The sequence below is a fragment of the Tachypleus tridentatus genome, chromosome 6 (assembly GCF_004210375.1).
Source record: "Tachypleus tridentatus isolate NWPU-2018 chromosome 6, ASM421037v1, whole genome shotgun sequence".
Taxonomy (NCBI): domain Eukaryota; kingdom Metazoa; phylum Arthropoda; class Merostomata; order Xiphosura; family Limulidae; genus Tachypleus; species Tachypleus tridentatus.
Window position 1 is genome coordinate 69,039,817 of NC_134830.1, and position 25,506 is coordinate 69,065,322.

The 25,506-nt window shown below is 34.8% G+C and overlaps 1 protein-coding gene across 1 annotated transcript; it reads right to left on the bottom strand.

The window, feature by feature from the left end:
• Positions 1 to 915: 915 nt before the first annotated feature.
• LOC143252752 (tubulin alpha-1A chain-like) lies at positions 916 to 25,506 on the bottom strand. The gene is made up of 6 exons (XM_076505377.1): positions 25,367 to 25,506; positions 15,589 to 15,811; positions 13,194 to 13,495; positions 4,597 to 4,859; positions 3,303 to 3,567; positions 916 to 2,041 (listed from the first exon to the last, which is right to left on the bottom strand). Exons 1-6 carry the CDS (start codon positions 25,367 to 25,369, stop codon positions 1,742 to 1,744), a joined length of 1,356 nt encoding a protein of 451 aa, XP_076361492.1. The 5' UTR covers positions 25,370 to 25,506; the 3' UTR covers positions 916 to 1,741.

Consider the following 25,506-nt stretch of genomic DNA (forward strand, 5'->3'; position numbering starts at 1 on the left):
ATTATAAAGCCCAACCGCTGAAAAAGCACGCATGTTTGGTGTGACGGAGATTCGAATCTTCGACCCTCAGATTATGAATCGAACACCTTGCCAGTTACTTTCTTATGGATTATATTTAAGGTCATTAAACCATTTGTAATACACTGTGACTGAAGTTTTGTGAGGAGAGAAAACAGCTGTATATATGGTATCCTGATAATCACTTTATAGCAGTTAGGTTTGAATGACATCAACATCTAGTAATCACTTTATGGAGGACATGTTCGTATATCACTAGTATCCCAGTAGTCACTTTATCGATGAGGGGCTCGTATGGCATTAACGTCTAATAATCACTTTATTGTGGGGTCTGAATGTCAGCAGTATCATAGCAGTTACTTTATGCGGAGATGAGTGGTGTTTAAAAATCTAAAGCGCTCTAGTAATCACCTTATGGAGAGAAGGTTTTGAACGTAAGTAGAGTTTTAGCTCCAAAAGCTGGGGAAAAATCATATTTATCGGAGAAAAAAATATTGCCGGAAGTAAACCCGACAAACGCAGTATTTTTACCACTTTTTAAGTAATGATTTATTGAAATTGTAGTTACTCTAACCCAATATCTGAGCAAACACTTCAAGTAAGAAAGTAAAAGAGTAATAATTAATCATATATATGAAGTAATATCTTATTGTTACATTTTTTACATTACTCCGCTTCTTCTTAGAAACATTTAAAAGTTATTCAACAAGATTAATAAAAATTTTGGAACTTAAATGTTCGTAGATCATCGAGAATATGGGTGTCTCAGATTTGTTCATGTTACAAAGCTGCATGCCTTATATACCTTGCGTTATAATTTGAGCTATAGTTTGGAAACACAAATGCATGTGCAGTGTAGCAGGTTTTACTTACCAGCAACATAAACATGACACAGCCTTATAGTTTCAACATAATTTTTATTTTCCTTCGTACATCATTTCCTTGTACAGCATGATTAAATATATTTATTTATTCTTACTTAACAGCATGAGCTAACACATTTATCACGACTTTACATGCTATTCTTTAGATAACATTAATCTAATTTTCTTTATACTGGAATACATATTTATCGTAAGTTCGGGTGCATGTTTAACGAATAGAAACAATAATAGATATAGATATAAGTCAATAAAACAGAAACAGTAATAACAGCTTAACGTTTAGTGGGATGGACGTTTCGGTATTAGATACTTAATCATCACAATTACGAAGAAATGACCGAAAAACATCTATAAGATATTGATCAAACATAGTTGTAGTTAATATTTTCGTGTTTTATTTTTATGCCTTTTTTTTAATAGGTCTCTAACTTAAAGTTCTTTAAATGCATTAAACTTGATATTGAAAACTATTTTCGTTCTAAGACACATTTTTTTTTTCAAAGAAATTAGGAAAGACACCCCTAACGGTGGTTGCTGGCAGTACTGAGAGATGAGAATTCTGAGAAAGCGTGACCTGTTGTTAACAAAACAAGTAACTAGGTTTTCAGTAATATTTTGCATTATCATTATACATAACCTGAGCTGTCTACGAAATAACTCGTTATCAAAAGTAAACTACAAACTAATCTAAGATCTTGTACAATCATTTTAAAATATATTCACAAAATATGAATGTTTATTCAGGTGATTATAACCTACGTGATTCATATTAACTCAGAACTTGACAAGATAACAGAAGTCAGTGTCAATATCTAATTAGCGATACAAAGGAAAATGTTTTAATATTCCTCGCCGTCATAATCACCCTCGCCTTCAGCTGAGTCTATGCCTACTTCTTCGTAGTCTTTTTCCAAAGCTGCCAAGTCTTCTCTTGCCTCTGAAAACTCACCTTCTTCCATACCTTCTCCAACATACCAGTGGACGAAGGCTCTTTTGGCATACATAAGGTCAAATTTATGGTCAAGTCTGGCCCACGCCTCGGCTATGGCTGTGGTGTTAGATAACATGCATACAGCTCGTTGGACTTTGGCTAGATCTCCGCCAGGTACAACTGTGGGAGGTTGATAGTTGATACCCACCTACAATGGAACAAAGACACCACATAACTGATTTTATAATGATGTCACAGTCATTCTTTACAACGGTTTAATTTCTGTCTCGTGCTTTATCTCTGGCAGCTCTTTCAAAAGTTGAATTTATTGTGAACGCATTTTTATGCCCTAAACAACATCTTGTTTTCAAATTACTTTTCGGTGAAAGCTCTAATTCAATAAATATGTACATAATATGATCATATAAAAACAATCATGTAATGTGATCATTTCGGAAGAAACTTTTACTGATTACTAGCGATTTTAAAAGTAAAATTTCCTAATTTAATTTATACTGTTTCCTAAGGAAGAGCAACTAGTTCATGTCTCAGTTTTAAATTTAACACTAAAATTACCATTGAGTTTTATATGTTCAATCCTTTTAGCTTTTTCAAAGAATGTTCTTTTAATTTTTTTTATTGTGTGTGCATGCCCTTGTTGGTTAGGACCCTCATAACAATACGTGCACCCACAGTAGTGAAAGTCATTTAAACAAGTCGATAATATGAACTAAAATATTTCTTTCCCAGAAAAATCCGTGTTAGCCCAACTTAAGCTCTTTATAGTTGCTGTTATATTATCATAATTGAGAATACTTTTGCCATTAAACAGCTGAAGATTCTTATGAAATAACTTACTATCATTAGAATCACTAACTACGACATGATGTTACAAGATAAAACTGGATTTTAACTTTGTTGGGTTTATTTTTTCGTGTTTTTATTTTCAGTCTTTTTCTTTACGTTTAAGTGTCAATTCATGTTTTTCTAGTGTATTTTTCATAAGAAGCCGCATACAAAATGTAAGAAAGAATAGGCCCGGCATGGCCAGATGGGTTAAGGCACTCGACTCGTAATCTGAGGGTCGTGGGTTCGAATCCCCTACACACCAAACATGCTCGCCCTTCTAGCCGTGGGGACGTTAAAATGTGACGGTCAATTCCACTATTCGTTGGTAAAAGAGTAGCCCAAGAGTTGGCGGTAGGTAGTGCTGACTAGCTCTCTTCCCTCTAGTCTTACACTACTAAATTAGGGACGGCTAGCGCAGATAGCACTCGTGTAGCTTAGTGCGAAATTCAAAAACAAACCAATCAAGGAGAATAAATAATAACAACGTTGTTTTTCTTTTTTTAGTGATTTGATCAAAACCATATCCAGTATGAGTTTTTATAGTAGTAAAGTTAAACTATTTATGCTTTTGTTTGTTATCATCGAGCCAAATTTGAAGGTATATCACAAATAATGCAAACCTTAAATCCTGTTGGACACCAGTCCACAAACTGTATAGTTCTCTTAGTTTTGATTGTTGCTATGGCAGCATTTACGTCTTTAGGCACGACGTCTCCACGGTACAGTAAGCACACGGCCATATACTTTCCGTGGCGAGGGTCACATTTCACCATCTGATTGGACGGTTCGAAACAGGAATTAGTAATCTCACCAACAGTTAGTTGTTCGTGATAGGCCTTCTCTGCTGAGATGACCGGAGCGTAAGTTGCAAGTGGAAAGTGTATTCTGTAAAATAAAATAATAAAATCAGTTAAAAACAAAAACTTCGAACACATTTCTGGCTGAATGTTAAGTGACAGGAATAACTTTTTTATTTCAAATAGGATCAACGTTTAAATATTACATGTTTTGGTAGCTGTCATCAGAAGTGTGTGTGTGTTTTCTTGTAGCGAATCCCTGATCTTAGCGTTGTAAATCTATAGACATACCGCTGTACTAGCGGGGGACAATCCTCAGATCTAAAAACCTTCGTGATAAGTGGGTATGCTTTATAAAAGAAAGGTTTAACTCATTGTAATCTATGAGAGTGGTGTAAATATTATATGTAAAACAATCAATATTTTTTCCAAAATTGTGCGTTATCACCAGCTAACCCTTAGCCTCTGTTTAGCAAATAATTATTTAATTTACAACACTATATTTGTTATTATTGTTATATTTTGATTATAAAAGTTATTTTACATTATTTACTTGGTAAATAAATTTTGAATAACCTAAATCTTCTAATTTGGCTGAATCCTGTGAGACTTTATTGGGATTACGGCCGAAAATATCGTTGGAAGTGATACTATCTAACTAATAAATAAATCATTTTTTTTTTTCTTTATAGGTAAGGGGGTAAGAAAAATGTTCTTAACTAACTGTATTCGTTATTGGGTTTGTTTTTAGTTCTGATCTATGTAGATTACTTGTTTTGATCAGAAGTTGATATTAATTCCATAAAACTTAATATATCCATCATATGATTTTCCTAAAAGAGTCTTAAAATGAGTTAATATTTGAGCTTAGATAAAAAAAAACAGTTTAAGTGTTAAGTGTATTTAATATGACGAATAACATTAAGCTACTTTAGACTAAACAAATGATTTCGCCTCACAAATGAGATGTAATGTTTATGATGAATAGAACAAATCTGGGGCTAAAGCCAGCAATAAGTTCAAATTATCTGTTTCAAACTTCAGGCTTGGCACTATCTCTTTAGTAAAATTAATTATTTAGATAAATATCGTAGAGCAAGCTATATATCGATCATACCTTGGGTAAGGTACGAGGTTAGTCTGAAATTCTGTCAGATCGACGTTTAGGGCACCATCGAACCGCAGAGATGCGGTGATCGATGATACGATCTGGCCGATCAGACGATTCAGGTTTGTGTAAGTTGGCCGCTCGATGTCCAAGTTTCGGCGGCAGATGTCGTAGATGGCTTCGTTGTCTACCATAAAAGCACAGTCGGAGTGTTCCAATGTCGTATGGGTGGTGAGGACTGAATTGTAAGGTTCTACAACAGCTGTTGAAACCTAGAAAACAATCAATGAGCATGACGGTTTTCTATTATATATGAAATCGAACCCCTGACTTAAGCGTTGTAAATCAGTAGACTTACAACTGTCCCAGCGAGGGATGCATGTTCAGCGAAGAGCTAATTTGTTTAATGTTAAGTGAATTATACTTACATCAACTCGAAATCAATTCATTCATCATGAACTCAAGATAAGAATAGAAGTAAGTTTCAGACAAGAAAAACAAGACTTAATATCGTTTGTAAGGTTGTAAAATTTTTGCACATAGATTATTATTTGTAATAACTGTTATTGTAAATTGTATTATTGTTTATATATTAACATACACTTGCATTAAAAAAGAAACTGTGTGTATCAATCTTGTTGGCAAGTGTTATATACTGGGTGCATATCAAAATTTAATTAACTTCTTAATTTATATTATTTTTCGACTCAGTTTTAAGCTATTTTAAGTAGCATGATAACATGTAACATAATAAATTTGGGGGCTCGTGGTCGAGATCTTAATTAGAGACAATATTCTACCTAAATTAAGTTTCAAGTTATAATTCAATATATATTTGTCAGTGCCAACAATACTTGATTATGTCTGATTATGAAAGGTATAACAAAAGTGAATTGATCAAAATTGCCAAAGTTTTAGAACTAGAGGGTAATAAATCAATGAGAAAAATGAACTGAAAAAGTATGTTACTGAAATACTAATCGATAATGATTTGTTGTCTGAGAAAGCATTAGGGGAATACTCTTGTGTCTCCACTAGCTAACCAGAGTTGAATGATAAACATGTTAGAAATCTAGTTAAAACTCATATAGATTGAGCTTGAATAAGCTCGCATCGAAGCCGAAAAGAAATTAAGCTAAAATAAATTGAAATTAGGTTCAACTCCGATCGGCCAAGGAAAAATAACATCTTTGAACTTAGTCTGTATGTTCAAGTACCACTTTTTAATAAAAATATATACAACATTTGGAGAAGGTTGCCCAAAACTTGGAATGACCCACTGAGAAATGTTCATTATTGTTACAAAATGTTTTAACTGTTAAAGCACAAGAAGCTTATGCCGATCTGTCTCTAGAATATTGCACTAATTACGATGAGGTTAAAGCAGCTATTCTCAAAGCATACGAGTTGTTACCGGAGGCTTATCACCAAAAGTTTCGATTTTATCACAAGCAAGATAATCAAATTTATATGGAATTTGCCCACAAAAAAGAGGTTTATTTGATCGATGGTTTACTACTTTTATGATATTGACAACAATTTCGAAAAACTACTTATACAACTACTTATATATGTATGTATATTTCTGTGTTTAACTACTACATACTAATACATTTGTAGTACTCTCAAACCCACTGTTTGTGAAGTTCGAGTTTTAACAACGTCACAATAGTCAAGAAAACTGTAGCCCTTCAGGGTTTTAGGAACAAAATAAGTTAGTTCTTTTCACTGTTGAAAGGTTCGGTTCATACGATCGTCTAGTGATCGTACGTCCTATCTCAAAATTACAGTCTGTAATAAAACACTTATGTGAAGTGAGCGTTTAAGTATCGATGAGCAGAGGTGGATTTGGGAGGAACTAGCTCCCATAAATCCCCAACTGATGAGGTATAAGATAAAACAAGAAGAAAATGACAAAAATCTTAATATATCTGTTAACTCATTAGAATAGTCATATCGTGAAGATTGTGAAATCCGTACAGATGTTAATAGACATCGAAAATATTTTTGTCTCTGTCTACCTGCTCGCTTACAAGTGGCGAAACTAAGCCTATTGTCACCAAATTAGAAGTATAGCATTTGGACCCTCGGAAAGTGACTTTGTGAAGCCGTGTGATTTAGTGATGAAGGAAGATGTCACAACGAATGGATATACAAATATTATTGGTGAAGGAAGGTGTCACAACGAATGGATATACACGTATTACTGGTGAAGGGAGGTGTCATAATATCTTCTTAAAAATTGTGTTCGTTATTAAAGCACTATTCTTTCAGTATTAAAACTTAATCTTTAAACTTAACTTTAATTTTATAAGACGATATCATAATATATTATGTATGACAAGTTTCCCGATAGCACAACGTTAAGTCTACGAATTTATAATGCCACATTCAGGGATTCGATTCCCCTCGGTGGCCACAGTAAATTGATTGATGTGGCTTTACTGTAAGAAAACACAGACCTATATACAACAGTTATTACTTGTAGAAAATACCCTATTTTTAACCATCATGTCTCACCAATGAACTAATAGATTGTCTAGTTTTTATATTATCTGGTATCACTTATACTGCTCCCCGCTAGTACAGCGGTAAGTCTACGGATGTACAACGCTAAAATCAGGGGTTCGATTCCCCTCGGTGGTCTCAGGTCTTTTGTTAAACAGACGTATAAATAATATGGATATGGAAAATCATTTCACTTAATTCGGCTGTTAAAAACTTTGTCTCATGAAAGCAGCGTGTGTAGTTATACATTTGTATGATAATAAATGTAGACTTACAGACATTACTCAATACGACATAAGCTACAGACAACAAGGGACAGTTTCGTTCATCAAAGCTTATCATTGCACAGCGACATTGATAAAAATCTGACCCCGTCTTCCTCTGTATTCGGAAGCTCAGACATTCCCCTATTAAATTAATCTAACGTTCCAGATGTAGTTATTTATATCATTGAAGTCAAATGTAGGATTGCAGTAAACTTGTTTGTCTGTTTTATTACAGACTGTAATTTTGGGATAGGACGTACGATCACTAGACGATCGTATGAACCGAACCTTTCAACAGTGAAAAGAACTAATTTATTTTGTTCCTGAAACCTTGAAGGGCTACAGTTTTCTTGACTATTGTGACTAAATCACAGATAGCTTAAATTTACAATATCTACGAGTGATATCACGGTACAAAAGCATAGCTTGCTTTTACAGTATATACAAGTAATTTCACGATACATTTTGTGCAGCTAAAATCACTGATGATGATGTTTAAAATTGGTACTGTTTTATGATGATGTTTAAAATTGGTACTGTTTTATGATGATGTTTATAAATGGCAGTGTTGTATGATAATGTCTGTACATGGTAGTGTTTTATAATGATGTTTATGAAGGCTAGTGCAGATACCCCTCGTGTAGCTTTGCACGAGGCCCGGCATGGCCAAGCGTGTTAAGGCGTTCGACTCGTAATCCGAGTGTCGCGGGTTCGAATCCCAGTCGCACCAAAACATGCTCGCCCTTTCAGCCGTGGGAGCGTTATAATGTGACAATCAATCCTACTATTCGTTGGTAAAAGAGTAGCCCAAGTGTTGGCGGTGGATAGTGATGAGACTAACTGCCTTCCCTCTAGTCTTACACTGCTAAATTACTTGATGGCCATAAAATTACATAACACGTGAAAGTGCATCAGCACAGATGTTATTAACCCCATTTGACATGGATTATTTTCAAATCACACTGTTTTATTTACAACATGGTGATTTTCCGATATAATCACCAGATAATTTAAATCAGTTAAAGTCAAATAAACGTTTATTTATAACGTATCGCCTCTGTAAGAGAGAGAATTAAAACATGTTTTGTAGAAAGTATAAACTGTAGCATTTGTTGTCCAGTTTGAAGGGGGAGGGACAGTTCTCGGTTGGTTTTTGTTGTTCAGTTTCAAGGGGGAGGGAGAGTTCTCGGCTGTTTTTTGTTGTTCAGTTTGTTATTGTTTTATGATGCAATTTAAGTTTATTTTACACTATACTTAAATGCTTTTATTTTAATCACTCACAAAACAAAGGTGTATATTTATATATCCTTTGGGTCACTAGACAAAGAGTGCTGTAAATTATTAATTTACCGTGGATTAAATACATATGTTTCATTTAGATATGATACTTTTTTACATGTATTTTCATTTATATGTAACATAACACTGAATACCATTAAAGTTAATGTCTAAAACATACCACAAATATATGGTACAGAAGTAAATCTACGGATTTACAATGCAAAAATCAGGGGTTCGATTCCCCTTGGTCACTTGTGAGTTCTCAACATGTGCTCATAAAATATTGTTCTTTCGAAATTCATGTCACATAAAAACAATTCAAAACTTAAGTCCATTTAAGACACTATTTTCATTTTATAGAATCCACTGTTATTAAAGGTAAAGTTTAACGTCAACGTTAAACACCTAAAACCTAAATAATACGTTGAGTATCATATATAACGTGTAGTCTAGGTATAGGTATACGTTGAATATTATGTAGATATAACATAGAACCTACATACTTTGGGTACCGTGTGTAACGTTACAATACGAACTGGTTAATCAGAAGATTGGTTGTGTGTTCTCTCTTGTGCATCATGTGGATTCATGACGTCCGAAAACACACGTAGGTCCAAGAAGACTTGATAAAAAATGATAAAAAACATTATAACTAGAGCAATTTCGAAAGGTAGACCTTTCTTCGTCAAGTGCAAAACAAACAGGAAAAGTAACACCAGTTAGGTTCATTCCATGATATAAAAACGAGGTGTGATTCATTCAATTCAATTAACGTTGAGGATTCTTTTAAAAATCAAGCTCTTCAAAATTCGAAAACTTTTGGCAGTCAGAATAAAACCTCAACGAGGCCTGCCTGCTATTTCTGCAAAAAACCTGATCATATTTTGTTTGACTGTTGGTGTTTGCGAAAGAAAGGAGAAAACAAGACAACACCCAGTGCGTTCGGTTTCACATATGGAAGTAATTTAAACAGGTCACGCAATGTTGTTGATTCATCCATTGATATAAAGGTTAGTGTAGCAAGGGATGAATTTAGACGTTTTGTGTCTGTTGGTTCTGTGTCTTTGACAAATAATACTGCCAACCCCACACCCACACGTTTACTACATAGTGCTGGGGCAACTCAGTCATTGTTGTTAGATAGTATATTGTCTTTATATTCGAGGTCTGTCACTGGTGAGTCTATTATAGTTCAGGATATTGAGGATGTTTTTTTAATGTTCCTCTCCATAGCATTTATTTAACATCAGGCCTAGTTTTGGAACCAATTACGGTTGGAATAAGACATACTCTGCTAATTAAGTATGTATCGTCAGAAAAAGACTGATTGGGGAAAATTGTTGCTGAACCCAAAATGATTATCAAGCGTATCACTGTTTCATCTGAGGATGATGTTGGTGTTGATGAGAATCCCGATGTGATTCCTTTGTGTGTTGTGACTCAAACTCAGGCAAAGAAATTAAGGCCAAAACAATGATGAACATGTATTCAGAGAACAATATAATAGATTCGTCTCAGATATTTTTTGGGAATCATGTCGATAATTGTCGTACTGACGATTCCTCGGTGAGTGGCAATGATGGACGTGAGTGATCTGGTTTACTAGGTGAAGTTTTATTTGCTAAAAACAAACTGATCGCTGAACATGAAAAGGATCGGCAGATCTTTTCACTATTTAAATATGCATTCCCAAATGATGAACTGGAAAAAGCTCCAAATGGTTATTTTTTCAGAAATTGATGCACTTATGAGGAAATGGAGACCATCAGATGTGCCGGATTCAGAAGACTGGGCTTCAGTTTATGAAATATTTATTCAGAAAGCATATTTTTCTAAAATATTAAAAGTTGTCCATGAACTGTCCATGGGAGATCACTTAGGTGTCAACAAGACATGTAAAAAAAAGCATGAAACATTTATTTTGGCCAAAAATTAAGCAAGATGTTTTCTAAAACTTGCCATACCTGTCACTTTGTCGGAAAAACCTAATCAGAAAATTTCTGTTTCTCCTTTCAAACCTATCCCAGCTTTCTAAGAACTCTGCCGTGGTGTAATTGTGTATTGTATTTGACCTTTACCACACATTCAATCAGGGAACTGGTATTTGTTGAATATCATTTACGCATCCACTCAATTCCCTGATGCTATTTCTTTGAGAAACAATTGAAACGAAGGAAAAGGCTAAGGTTTTGATTAATTTATTTACTTTGCTAGCTTGTCCAAAGAAACTCAGTCTGATCAGGGATCGAATTTTAAGTCAGAGTTGTTTCAACAAGTTGTTTATCAGCTCGCTGCTAAACAGATCAAATCTAGTGGGTACCATTCAGAATCGCAAGGTGTTCTTGAGAGATTCTATTGTACCTTGAAATATACGTTGCGGTCTTACTGTCTCGATAATGAGAAGGATTGGGATGAAACGGTTAATTTATTATTATTTGCTGTTTGTGAGTCAGTTCAAGAATCGTTAGGGTTTAGCCCATTTGAGTTGTTGTTTGGCCAGTCATTTCGTGGTCTTTTAAAGTCGCTGAAGGAACAATGGTTTGAAGATGGCCCTAAAGAAATGCACTTATTGGATTACGTTCCCAAGTATTGGTCCAAAATCTTATGCGCTTGTGAATTGGTTCCAAAAATATGAAGTCATCCCAAGATAAAATGGAAAATGTTTATGACTGCAAGGCTGAAAATCGTAAGTTTCAGCCTAGTGACATGGCTTCAGCATTGTTACCCACTATGGGGCGTCCACTAAAAGTTAAGTACCATGGTCCATTTGAGGTTGTTCGGAAAGTAAATGAGACGGAGTATGTTGTAAAAACATCTGATCGTCGATAGGTTACCCAGCTATGTCATATCAATACGTTGAAGTCCTATTGCATCCAAGATACATCTGAAAAGATTTTTGCTGTGGTGTGTTCTGATATTGATAACAGTCTCTTTGACTCAGACGCCCGTAAATTAGCAAATATTAGGGATGAATGTAGCATCAAACTGAGTGATTCTGACATTCAGGCCAATCTTGATTCAAAACTCGATCACTTGTCTATTGAAGAGAAAAATCAACTTGCTAATTTATTGATTGAATATCAGTGTATATTTCCGGATGTTTCTAATAAAACCAACTTTCCTGTTCGTGATATTGATGTAGGTGATGGTTCTTCTGTGAAACAACATCTCTATCGTGTGAATCCAATCAAGGCTGATTATATGCTTAAAGAAGTATCTTATATACTGGAGAATGGCATTATAGAACCCAGTAAAAATAATTGGTTTCCACTTTGTGTATTCGTTTAAATCTGATGGTTCGGTTAAATTTTGTAAAGACTTTTGGAAAGCAAATGCTTTGACAAGACAAAATTCCTATCCCATTTCAAGAATTGTATAAATATCTGTGTCACAACAACCTCTAGTCATTTACACTGATCATAACCCGTTCACGTTTTTGAACCAAATGTAGGGCAGAAACAGGAGGCTGTTAAATTGGAGTTTAACATTTAACACTACAAGAGTGTGATTTGAAAATAATCCATGTCAAATGGGGTTAATAACATCTGTGCTGATGCACTTTCACGTGTTATGTAATTTTATGGCCATCAAGTTATTTGTATTGATTGTGTTATACGTTGTTATGATTATCAAAGTTGTATAATTATTTGACAATGTATTATATTTAATGCGTTGTTGTCGATATATATATATATAATATATTTGTGTGTGTGTGTGTCTCTTATAACAAAGTCAGATTTGAACCTCTGGTTTTAGCGTTGTAAATCCGAAGAGTTACCGCTGTTCCAGTGGGTACTAACATCTTAGTTAAAATCGCTTAACATCGATTTTTAATTCTCCAAGGAGGGAGGTGTGACGGATTTACTATCACATATCTATTTCAATATCAATGTTTGTTTAAGTTTAATTCGTTTTTAGAAATGTACATAACTTACATTGTTATTTCTGTATTGCGAAATGCGTAACAATGTGTTATTCGCTGAAAGTGTATTATACCCTACACTTATAAAACTAAAAACCGTTTGCAATCGATAAAATCAATGATATAAAAATTTCTATTTTCCAAACCAAAAAGTACTGAGAATTATGATATTTATTTATCTGATCAATAGAACGTGACATTCGCCTGGAGATGTATGGAGAGCAATTGTCATCAATTTCCGTTTACCACACGCAAGAATATAGTTTTCATATTATATTACACAGGAAACGTGTTTAGAGCCCGATAATTGGCTGTTCCTTTCCTCCAAATAATAAGTTTAAAGTAATTGTTCCCATCATCTGAGTAATACGTTTTTGAAATATAATGTTTTGTCCTATACACGTGAAAAATAAATTTAGAATGAAACGACTGCATAGACACGTGACTATCAATTACTGTGTGAAAAGGTGCATGTCGCGTGTTCACGGGAGAGGCATCTGAGAAAGGATATTAGTAATCGGCTTTCTTAGAAAAGATACTGAAGGATATCGTTTGATTTTGTCATTTGACAGAGATGTGGGCCAAATTTTTAATCTATCGAGAATGATCACGTTGAGATTCGTGCTCACCTGGGGTGCTGGGTAGATAGCAAACTCTAGCTTGGACTTCTTTCCATAGTCCACAGACAGTCTCTCTGTCAAGAGGGAAGTGAAGCCAGATCCGGTACCACCGCCGAAGCTGTGAAAGATAAGAAAACCCTGCAAGCCCGTGCACATATCAGATAACCTCCGAATCCTGTCCAACACGAGGTCAATGAGTTCCTTCCCGATAGTGTAGTGCCCTCTAGCGTAATTATTGGCAGCATCTTCCTTCCCAGTAATAAGCTGCTCAGGATGGAACAGTTGTCGATACGTTCCAGTCCTTACCTCGTCTGTAACACACGAAATCAGTTTTCAATTAAAATTACCTCTAAACCTTCCAAGTTCTAGTAGCTTTGCTTAATTTACAGATTATAGGTCGAAACGTTTTGACTCATGTTAGGTAAGTCTAATTCTCAGATGTATGCTATACAACTACACGTAAAATACGCGTTTGAAACTAACTATATGTGTATATACATGAAAAATTGTATCGAGAAGAACTAAAACATTGCTTTCAGATTTTAATTCAAAACAGTAATTATTGTAGCCCACATATACAGTTTGTTGGGTTTGGAAACAATGAGTGTTAGGGACCTTTGTTTAACACGTGTTTATCATGGCTCTTAAGGGCTTGAAGCCAGAAGTTCAACGTTATAAGCCCTCACGTTTACCGCTGTGCCACCGGAGGCGGAAGATACCTTAAGTATGGATTTGACTTCTGAAGGAATACAGAAAATAAATAATTAACTTAGTAGGTTTACGTTTATATGTTAGCAGATGAAACAAACAACATTAACTGAATACAAACCTTTGTAAAGTTAAGAAAGTCAATGAAATAAGGAAAAGGTCATGCTTAATAATAAATAAAGGTCTTTCTTGATATAGTTCTGACCTTAATTGACTGGTCCTGTTTCTGGGACTACTGTAGAAGCCAAAACATTGTTCCACTCTATAAAGTGGCAGAATCAGTCCATTAAAACCAAATATTATATACGATTAACTCTTTTGCTGTCACTTTAAGCCTTGTTGCAAGGAAAATAGTTCAGCTCAAAGTTCAAGTTCTATCACACAAGAGGGCGGTCTGAATTTTTTTTACGTCCATAAAACATTCCAGTTATATATCTTTCACCAAAAGAATTACCAGAAAATTTATAGTCTCGTATCTATGAAATCAGTATTCTTAATAGGGCATTAAGGAATATAAAATATCTTAATATGAATGAAAATGCTTTCAAAAACTTTACTTTTGAATAGATAAGAACAGATTACTAGATTAAGCGTAAAGAGTCTAGAAATAATTCCAGCCATATTTTAAGATTTCATTAATCTAGTTGTAGATAAAGAGATTTCCAGGTAAAATTAAAAATCTTTAGTTTAACTCTTGTCCTTTAAACCGTATTTTCTCTCTGTGATTTTCCATTTTTATCATAGAAAACATAGGTTAACTATTATTGCTAATCCCACAAAATCGGGCCCGGCATGGCCAGGTGGTATAAGGCGTTCGACTCGTAATCTGAGGGATGCGGGTTCGAATCGCGGTTGCACCAAAACATGCTTGCCCTTTCAGCCGTGGGGGCGTTATAATGTTACGGTCAATCCCATTATTCCTTGGTAAAAGAGTAGTCCAAGAGTTGACGTGGGTGGTTATGACTAGCTGCCTTCCCTCTAGTCTTACACTGCTAAATTAGGGGCGGCTAGCGTAGATAGCCTTCGAGTAGCTTTGTGCGAAATTCAGAAAACAAACAAAAACAAACCCACAAAATCACTGTAATTTATATGTATATTACACACACATACCATACTTAGCTTCGTCGAAGTTATGTTAAACTTACGTTTCTCTTACTTCAGTTAGATTATATCCTTAACATTTTGAAGTATCCAAACATCAAATGTTTACTTAGTAATTTTCTGTAATAGGAAAAATTTTATATCATTTTTGTTACTGTTTATGCATACTTCTGAATACAGTTACTACTTTCTGAAGAATATATTGTAGCCTTCTTAATATCTTGTTTTGCCTTAGCCAGTTATAAAATCCTTACGAGTAACCCTTGGCGTGAGTTAACCAAACAACACTTATCGCGCTTAGTTCAGAGAAATGTATTTATTTTCTTAAAATAATAGTGGAGTTCCTTCTTTGTTCATTAATCGTTTTAATTTGTTTGTCTTTTTCCTACGCTGTTAAAAACATTTTTTGACTTTTACATAATATTGGCAAATATTCATTATCAAAATGTGTTCTTTTGTTTCTTTCAGTATCATTAGTCCTCCAACAAAATAAACTGTTTCCTGCTGTACGAAAACAATTAAAACAAAAACAGTGAGCACTTACGGTTCAGGAAATGTGTTTATGAGCATGTGAGAACAAAGAGAAAACACGTACCAACAACAGTTGGTTCTAGGTCTACGAACACAGCTCGAGGAACGTGTTTTCCAGCTCCAGTCTCGGAGAAAAATGTGTTGAATGAGTCATCACCCCCACCGATGGTCTTGTCACTAGGCATCTGTCCATCAGGCTGGATTCCGTGCTCTAGACAGTACAGTTCCCAGCATGCATTGCCAATCTGGACGCCTGCTTGGCCAACGTGGATACTGATACATTCACGCTGAAAGGTTTAAAAACTCTAGATGTCATATGTATATATAATATATATATATATATACAGTTATGTGAAAAAGTTAGGACACCGTATTAAAACCTGTGTATTTTTGTAACATTTTTGGATATATAGATATTTAAACTCAATTTTAACAACACTGAGAGATTATAGGAATATAACTAAACAATTAAAACTGAAGAAAAAATCTTTTAAGATCTTCTGTGAATGAAATTCTACAAAAATGCATATTCTACCTGAAGAAAAAGTTAGGACACTCCCACATTTATTCCCACTTAAAATGGCTTAACTCACACACAGGTGTATCACACTAGGTGCACATGATTAGAAGATCGTTACTCAGCATTTTGAATGAGGCTTGCCCTATTTAAACCTCAGACAGCTCTTTTGCTATCACCATGGTGCTCACTCTCACTTCAACAGTCAGGAGCACACCAAACTAGATTTCAAAATATTTTGGGATCTTTGTAAACAACTATTCCACTGTCCGGAAAATAGTCAACAAGTGGAGAGCTTTCAAAACAATTGCCAACATGCCCAGGTTTGGTCGTCCAAGCAAGTTCACCCCGAGAGCAGACCGCAAGATGCTAAAAGAGATTTCCAAACATCCTAACATGTCATCACGGGACCTACAGTAGGCTCTGGCTATTGTTGATGTAAAAGTTCATGCCTCTACAATCAGAAAGAGACTGCACAAGCTTAACTTGCATGGGAGGTGTGCAAGAAGGAAACATTTGCTCTCTAAGAGATACATCAAGGCCGGACTGAAGTTTGTGAGAGAGAATGTAGGTAAAGACCAGGACTTCTGGAATAATGTTCTTTGGACAGATGAGTCCAAATTTGAATTATTTGGACACCAGAACAGAGGACATGTTTGGCGTAAACAAAATACAGCATTCCAGGAAAAGAACCTCATACCAACTATGAAGCATGGAGGTGGAAGTGTCATGGTTTGGGGCTGCTTTGCTGCAGCAGGACCTGGACAGCTCACAATCATAGAATCCACCATGAATTCTACAGTGTATCAGAGGGTGCTTGAGGATCATGTGAAACCATCTGTATAACAATTAAAGCTGAAGCGGACCTGGACCCCGCAACACGACAATGACCCAAAACATACCAGTAAATCCACCAAGGACTGGTTGAAAACTAAGAAATGACCGAGTCAAAGCCCAGATCTTAATCCAATTGAGATGCTGTGGGGTGACTTGAAACGGGCTGTACATGCAAGAAAACCCTCAAACATCTCACAGCTGACAGAATTCTGCATTGAGGTGTGGGACAAACTTTCTTCAGACCAATGTCAGAGATTGGTAGATGGCTACAAGACGCGTCTCACTGCAGTTATTTCAGCCAAAGAGGGTAACACTAGCTATTAAGGGGTAGGGTGTTCTAACTTTTTCCTCAGTCAGAATATGCATTTTTGTAGAATTACATTTACAGAAGATTTTGAAAAGTCTTTTCTTCAGTTTTAATTGTTTAGCTATGTTCCTATAATCTCTCAGTATTGTTGAAATTGAGATTAAATATCTGTATATCCAAAAATGTTACACAAATACACAGGCTTTAATAGGTGTTCTAACTTTTTCACGTGATTGTACACCAAAATCACTGCTGTTCTTCAGCCTTAGTTGGAAAACAACGTATTAGCTTTCGATTACAGGGTGTTTTTGGAGAATTTTACCAGATGATCGCAGTAATTAAAATAAAACAATGTGTCCGGAGTAAGAGAATTGGGAATTTACCGGAAAAATTTTAGAAACACAAATATAAAAACCTCAGCATAATAACCGGCTTACTGAATCGTAACGCATTTCTAATTCTTGTTCTCTCTGTACAATAGAAGCAATAATTATATATTATATGTTTATATTTCTCTTTTGAAATAATCAAAATATTTATAGTTAATTATTCTACAAGAGAAAGAAGGTTTGTCAGAGCAACTGTCAACTGTGTTTTTGTGAGATATAGTAACACCGAGACAGTATAAGTGTTAAAATGTGGATTTCTTAAGAAAATCTTCACAGATAAAGGTCATGTGATTATAATGCCTTATTTGTTCATTATTCACTTGATTAATTTCAACGAAACGAAGCAAATTATTTTGTGGATTGCGTGACACTAAACACGACGAAACAAAAAACGTTTTCTACGTCGCAATAGATTTCAGTAGTTCATATTGTTGTGCGGAAGAAATACCATGAACATTTCATCCTAAAACTGAACATACAATCATACTGTTTCGTTTTGGTTGTTTTTTTCCTGCACGGAATCAGCGCTAATTTTACGGACTTACAACTCCAGATTCTGTGGTTTGATTCCTCATGGTGAACAGAGTCTAGATCGTCCAATGCATAGCTTTGTGCTAAACTACACAAACAAACAATTTATTTTGCTATATATGATTCATAGTCATACCAGGTACCAAAACTCGGGTGAAAAATTAATCTAAATTTTTCATAATTAATTTTTTGTTTATCTGGAGTTAAGCTTAAAGCTACACAATGGGTTATCTGTGCTATGCCCACCAGAAGTATCGAATCATATATTCTAGCGTTGTAAGCCCACAGACGTACCGCTGTGATACTGGGAGGGCATAATTAATTTTAAACCAGTCGTCATTTTCAAACCTTAAATAGAAATATTAATGGAAAATATGTCAGAAAATCCAAGCTACATTTTTCCAGCTGATTTTAATATTGAAAACTCTCATTGGGTTATAATGGCAGTCCATACACTCCGCTCGAACACCAGTTATTTGGGTATTACGATAAATCAGATCCAATGATGGTATAAGAGTAACTGGAATTTAATAATCGATGAGACATCTTTATTTCAAAATAAATTAAACCACTGCCCCCTCACATCCCCAGATGGTTAAGACGCTCGACTTGCAATGTGAGGGTCGTGGGTTCGAATCTCCGTCACACCAAACATGCTTACCCTTTCAGTTGTTGGGGCGTTACAATGTGACGGTCAATCCCACTATTCGTTGCTAAAAGAGTAGACCAAGAGTTGGCGGAGGGTGTTGATGATTAGCTGTCTTTCCTTCAGTCTTCCACTGCTAAATTGGGGACGGCTACTGCAGGTAGTTCTCGTGTAGCTCTGCGCAAAATTTGAATCCAAACCAGTTGAATCTACGCACATGTTTATGTATTACTCTTCAATCATACGACTACCGTTTTATCCCCTCATATTTTTAACGTCTTTGTAAAACGCTATTATTAACGGCAAGGGTATTCAACTAACAATTTAGTTTAATCTCTATCTTATTCAAACTTATATTCTGTAAAGTATTCATATATTATACCAAATTTTGTGCATGAATAACCCTAATAACTAACCTAAACATGGTATTCTTTCATGACTTCGCTAGGGTTGGTCACTTGAGGGTTCTGTACTTTACGTCATTTTAATTTCAGTTAAAATATTTAGATGATTTATGTTGACAAATAATTCATATTTACACGCAAAATCCAAACTTTGCGATTCATCTGCCATAACAAGCAAAAGGAAAGGCGGGGCGGTATTCGGATGATCTGTGTCTTCATCAACTCGCATAAATACTTAACCGGCGCAACGCACAGTTTTACCTAAAGTTCTCTGCTGTTGGGGTGAGTGGGTGGGGGTGTGATTTGAAATAGTTAAATGCCATCTCTCGTTTTCCGGTATCAGGAGTAGTTATTTCTAGATGGTTAATCTTGCGTGTCTGCTAGGATACCTCTGTTTATTCAGAACTTCAAATCTTAACTTTAAATTATCAGTAACAAGAATTAGGCCTAATGATAAAAAAGTGACATCATTCGTGAAACGTTCTCATGATGTCATAATCGTGTATTTTCATGGTGTTTGTTAAAAAAAATGAAAAAAAACTACTTCTGCATTTCTTTGTTTTTGATCGCCATTATAATCAAAATTTAGGATGAAGTTTGTGCAATATAAAGAGCTTATTTTGTGTATCGATGTATACCATTCGTACATGTATATATTTATAACTTAACAAAAATGGTAAATGGTATCTTATCTACATCAACTATAACGTGTAAAATAAGTGTACATTTCGATACAATCAACAAAAATGTTCTTTTTCATCAACAGTTTCTTATGAGATAATATAAATTTATTGTCTGCAGGTATATATCAGTCAGGTGTGATATTAGCTCTTTTCAAGTTTTACACTAAAATATTTATTAATGTTATTTACATTTTCTTTCTTGAAACATTTATATACATTCTAAATATATGAGATTCATGCGATTTCTACTTCATACGCATTTGGGGTACTTGCGGTTAATACGGCTGAAAATTTTAATCATTTTTGTATACACGTACAAGTTTTTATATGTGTATATTTTATCTATACTGTCCATTCTAGAAACATGTCGATACCCTTTTTAAAAAATAAAAAGTATAACTTTTTTCGTGTTATGTGTCACCTACTCTTGTTGTTGTTTTTTTATTTACAGTCATAAATAGTACCAGATTAACGCATAGGCTGCCGAGGCTGGGTCCTCCCCGGCCACCCAAGTGCAAAAGTTATGGTTCTTAAAACCAGAAGAATGTAGGCAATAGCGAGTTATTATTCCCAAATATTACCAGTGACTGGGGCTCCACTGAACTTTAATCCAGCCCTAGTCATAGTATAAAATAGTTGTCAAACGTTTAACATCGAACCACTCTTCTTTTTTTTTTGTCATTTCTTGTAGATTCAAATATTATTATATTGTATTTATGTTTTCCGTATTGGTTTTCTCTTATGGTTACTTATTCTTAAATATTGTTTTGTTTTATTTAGGTAATTTGTATCTTAGTTATTCTGAAACAAGTATTTTATATTTATATGCATCAAAGCAGAATTATTTCGTACTATGCGTAAAAATTATTTTCTTCTATTTATATGTATATAATATACATAATTCCGTATTTTCAGGATTCAACTAATATTTTAAATGTTGAGTTACGTTTTATATTAAAATGAAAAAGTCTTGAGGTGTTAATGACATTTAAATTCTAGGTGAAGGGAACGTAGAGCATCTAGCCTTTAATATGCAAGCGTTTTGCAAAACTCCATTACCAACTGCTCGCAATCGTTTGTGTGTGTATTGAAGCGTTCATCATCTTACGTTACATTGGAATCTTTTATCGCAGGAATTTCACAAATGACTTCAACCTATACATGATCACGTGCTCTTAAATTATAGGTTGTGTGAGCGGTAATCGATCCACAAGAAAATGAGTCACTAACTTTTCTGGGCTTACTCTCATTCTAAAAACCGTTCGGTGCTTTGGTTCCCAGGAAAATATTCGGGGATCATGACTGTTTCTTAATCAAAGACTTACTGAAAATTAAAAATTTGGCAATTTGTTGAAACTATACGTATCTATGAATCCTGATTCATCAACTCGAACAAATAACTTAACTTCATCATTTTCGAATTTTCTTTAAAAATGTCTATAAAAGGATATATTATAAAACTTATGGGTAGACAAAAGATAGTTAAAATTATTTGTGTATACACCTCTGGTTGGGAACCGTGATGGACCTGTTGAGAACCAAGCATTAGAGCTCAAACCATGTTTGTGACAGAAAAATTAGACGTTTTCTATTTTCACTGAATGCAATTGTTATTGACACAGGGCCAGCTGAGTCCGACGTCACAACCGCAACGTTTACATTCTATTGCTGTTTTTGATATTGATTTTACGTTAATTTGAAATAACTAAAACAAACGTCATACACAAAGCATAATAACGCTAGATCTTACATTTTAATATATTTTGCACAAGATCAAACAACTGATAAAAATATTACAATTTATAATATCTGTGTGTTTTTCTTACAGCAAAGCTACATCGAGCTAACTGCTCTGTCTACCGAGGTGGAATTGAATCACTGATTTTAGCGTTATAAATCGGTAGACTTACCACTGTCCCACCGCCAGTCTCTCTCATTAGAATGGTTCTTATTCAGGTACACTGACAAAAATAATTACATTAGGCGTGGTATTTACTTCCTTGCTTTCATATAGTTAGCGCGACGACGTGCGAGGGCGTTATTCACAAGTAGCAACAACAGGAAAAGTAAATGGTTGTCAAACTTGTAAAAGTGGAAAAAAATTAAAATAAAATATGGTTGGTGCTCTTAGAATCCCCTTCTCTCTACTGGAGAGTACCTTAAAACCCTGGAAGATTCCTTGTGATGAGTGGTCAGGAAGATGGAAAATTTTTGTTGTGGACAGACACACGACTGACCCTTTTCAGAATGTTTCATAAGTATCTACAGTTCGTGAATTATGGAATATAAAAACATATATTTTTAAACACAAAGCCTTTTCATGTTTCAGTTGTTGCTACTTCAACTGCACATACAACTTTGATTTCGTTTGATGTTAAACTCAAAGCTATAAACAATGATCTAATTGTGCTTTTTCCACCACGGGTATTGTAGACTGATTTTTAGCGTCATAAAGCCTACAGACTTACGGCTCAACCATTGTGTGTGCGTGTGGTTTCGTATAGCAAAGACACATTGGGGTGCCTGCTGAATCCACCAAGGGGAAACGAACGCCTGATTTTAGTGTTGTAAATGTGAAGACTTACCGTTGTACCTGCGGGGGGGGGGCAATCACAGTATATGATACTGGTTGAGTTAATTCAGTATATGTAGTTGTTTTACGTAGGATCCTAAATATAATACTGAATAACTGACATTTGAGAATTCTCTATTAAAGAAAGCTTATCGTAGATAAAACAATAATTTCTTAAGAAAAAATATACATGTGTACTTAGTTTACTCCATCCAGTTCAAAGGTTCACAAATTACGATCCTCGACTATATTTAGTTCGCTTGGTCCTTTCAGACGGTCCAAGGGAATTTTTTTCACAATTACGAGCCCCCCAGTGGCACAGTGGTACGTCTACGGACTTATACTACTAGAAATCGGGTTTCGATACCCGTAGTGGGTAGAGCACAGGTAGCTCTTTGTGTATAATACCAAAATAAACAGTTACGGAAATAAAGTTTGTAAATCTCGAAACAAATCTGACACTCGATACCCAAAAAATTTAGACATTTAAGCAGAAAAAGAATATTTATAAATTAAGTGAAGTCTAAAGCCATACGTTATATGGCTTTATATGAGAGTTTTCGCACATTGTAAAATAATGACCTCCCCACGTGTTTCTCTTCAGAAGAAGAAAGAATACAGAAGATTTGACTTGTTTTGAATTTCGCTCAGAGCCACACGAGGGCTATCTACGCTAGTCGTCCCTACTTTAGCAGTGTAAGACTAGAGAGAAGGCAGTTAGTCATTATCACCTACCGCTAACTCTTGGTTAACTTTTTTACCAACGAATAGTGGGATTTATTGTCACTTTATAACGCTCACACGCCTGAAAGGGCGAGCATGTTCGGTGTGACGGGGATTGGAACCCGCTACCTTCAAATTACGAGTCGAGTGTCTTCACCACGTGGCCATGCCAGGCCTACTGAAGATTTAGTGTGTTTATTTATTTTAATTTCGCGCGAAGCTATACGAAGGCTATCCGCGTTAGCCGTCCCTAACTTAGTAGAGTAAGGCTAGAGGGAATGCAGCTAGTCATCAACACTTATCGCCAACTCTTAGGTTACTCTTTTACCAACAAATAATGGAATTGATCGTCACGTTATAACGCTCCCACGACTGAAAGGGTGAGCATGGTTAATTTGGTTTCTTTTAATTTGGCGCAAAGCTAAACAAGGGCTATCTAATTTAGCAGTGTAAGGACGAAGCATGTTAGGTGTGACAAGGATTCGAACCGACGATCCTCAGATTACGAGTTGAGTGCCTTAACCACCTGGCCTTGTAGAGCTTTCATGCGACGGAATATTAATATTAGAGTTTGAAATAATTCCACTATTAGAGTTTTAAAGTCAGAGGACTGCGTACCTGTGCAAGACTGCATTTTCATCACTTGTGATCCTAAAATCCAAACACAGAAGCAGAATGAACGTTTTATTGAACCGAGGTTAACACTTTCGAGCATTACACCTAATATAATATGACCTTCCTCACATAAAAGAGATGCAGTTGTCGCATTGAATGTAGAAAGGTAAGTCTGTGGTGAATACAATTATTATGTTTTTATATACTTATCTCGTTATTATGTGGTCTACCAAGGCCCACTATCTACCTACGTTTAGCTTGTCCATCAACAAAAAACGTTTGGTGATAAGATTTTTAGCACTTTATCAGTTAATCTAAAATGACATGCGGGTATTACTAAATCTGAGGTTACATACGTGTCTTGTTTGACCTGAATCAGAAACAAGCCTCTTTCGACAAAACAGATAAGCAAAGCAATTAGAGTTATGTCTTAAATGTTTTAATGCTACACTGAAGCAACTGAAGATAAGAAAAAATAATAAATGCTATTGCAAACAATTCACTGTAGAATATATACTTCAAAATGTTCTACATTCTTGATATGAAAATAGATTACTTATTTACTAACACTTTGGATCCTTAAGTGAGATAATAGGGTTAACTGAGTGTAGCATTTTATCACGTTGCATTGTTGTTGTTTCAGAACCCAAATACTATTGTTGTGTAATCATATCTAAAGCTTTAATAAACTTAAATGTAATTCATTTTTTTATCCACGGAAGTTATTTTCACTCTGGACTAATTAGTACTTTTTTTTAGTCTTTTCTGTAAAGTTAGTGTTATTATTTATTGGAATGTCACGTGCCGCGAATATTAAACTTAACTTTTAAGCAAACAATTCAGGGTGTTTTATATCACCTTTTTTTAATTATTATTACAAGAAGAATAGGAAAGCAAAACAATGAGACAGGTTTTCTAGTTAAAACGAATTAAATGATTTTTTTAAACAATGACAGAACACATATTTTTAATGTATTTAAAATTTGTTATTTGTTTTCTAGAATTAACTCTTTTTTCAGATATATATAATGCACAATTTTCAGTATGTAATCGCTGCATAGTGTTGAATAATAGAAAACAGATTCTGTAATCGCGAGTTACTAAAATTTATGAACAAATTAATATGTAAATTATGGAAGTGAACTCTAAACTAATTAAATTTCATTCTCTATGAATAGAAGGTTTTAGTGTGTGAAACGTAAAATACACACGAAGTTGATAAAAAGAGTTAAAAGTTCAGAAAAATAGAGCATGGTTTAGATTGTTGCCCTGCTTTTTCGAAAAAAAAATAACTTTCTCAATCTGATGCACAAAGATATGGTCAAAAAACATGACCATTTTACCCTGTTTATCTTGGTAAGGAATATTTTACAGTTTTCAAATTTTTCTATAAATATGTATAAGCTTTGTTATAAACCAAAAGTTATACATTAGGCCATTTGTACTCCACACAACGCAAAATCAAAACCCGGCTTTTGACGTTATAACCTTTCAGTCTTAGTGGTGAGGTATCGGGAGCTTTTTATAAAAGCGACATATATAAGTAAGAATCGTTTAAAAGATACGAAATAATACAGTTATAATTACGTAGGAATATTAAGTTTTATAACCAACTTACCATGCTGATAGTTACTCAGATAGTTCAGTTAATAAACCTGGTGCGGTACTCTCACTAATGCGACTATAAGGAATCGTTGGTGAGATACTTGTGAGGTTTTATGATAGCCTAACAACTGAAATATAAACAAGCCGTTGCTA

Bases quoted from the DNA above. Each gene is read 5' to 3' on its own strand.
- LOC143252752 (XM_076505377.1), bottom strand. The intron at 4,860-13,193 runs GTGAGCACGAAT...ATTGTTTTCTAG, and splicing joins CTATCTACCCAGCACCCCAG to GTTTCAACAGCTGTTGTAGA. The intron at 2,042-3,302 runs GTTTGCATTATT...GTTCCATTGTAG, and splicing joins GGTGTCCAACAGGATTTAAG to GTGGGTATCAACTATCAACC.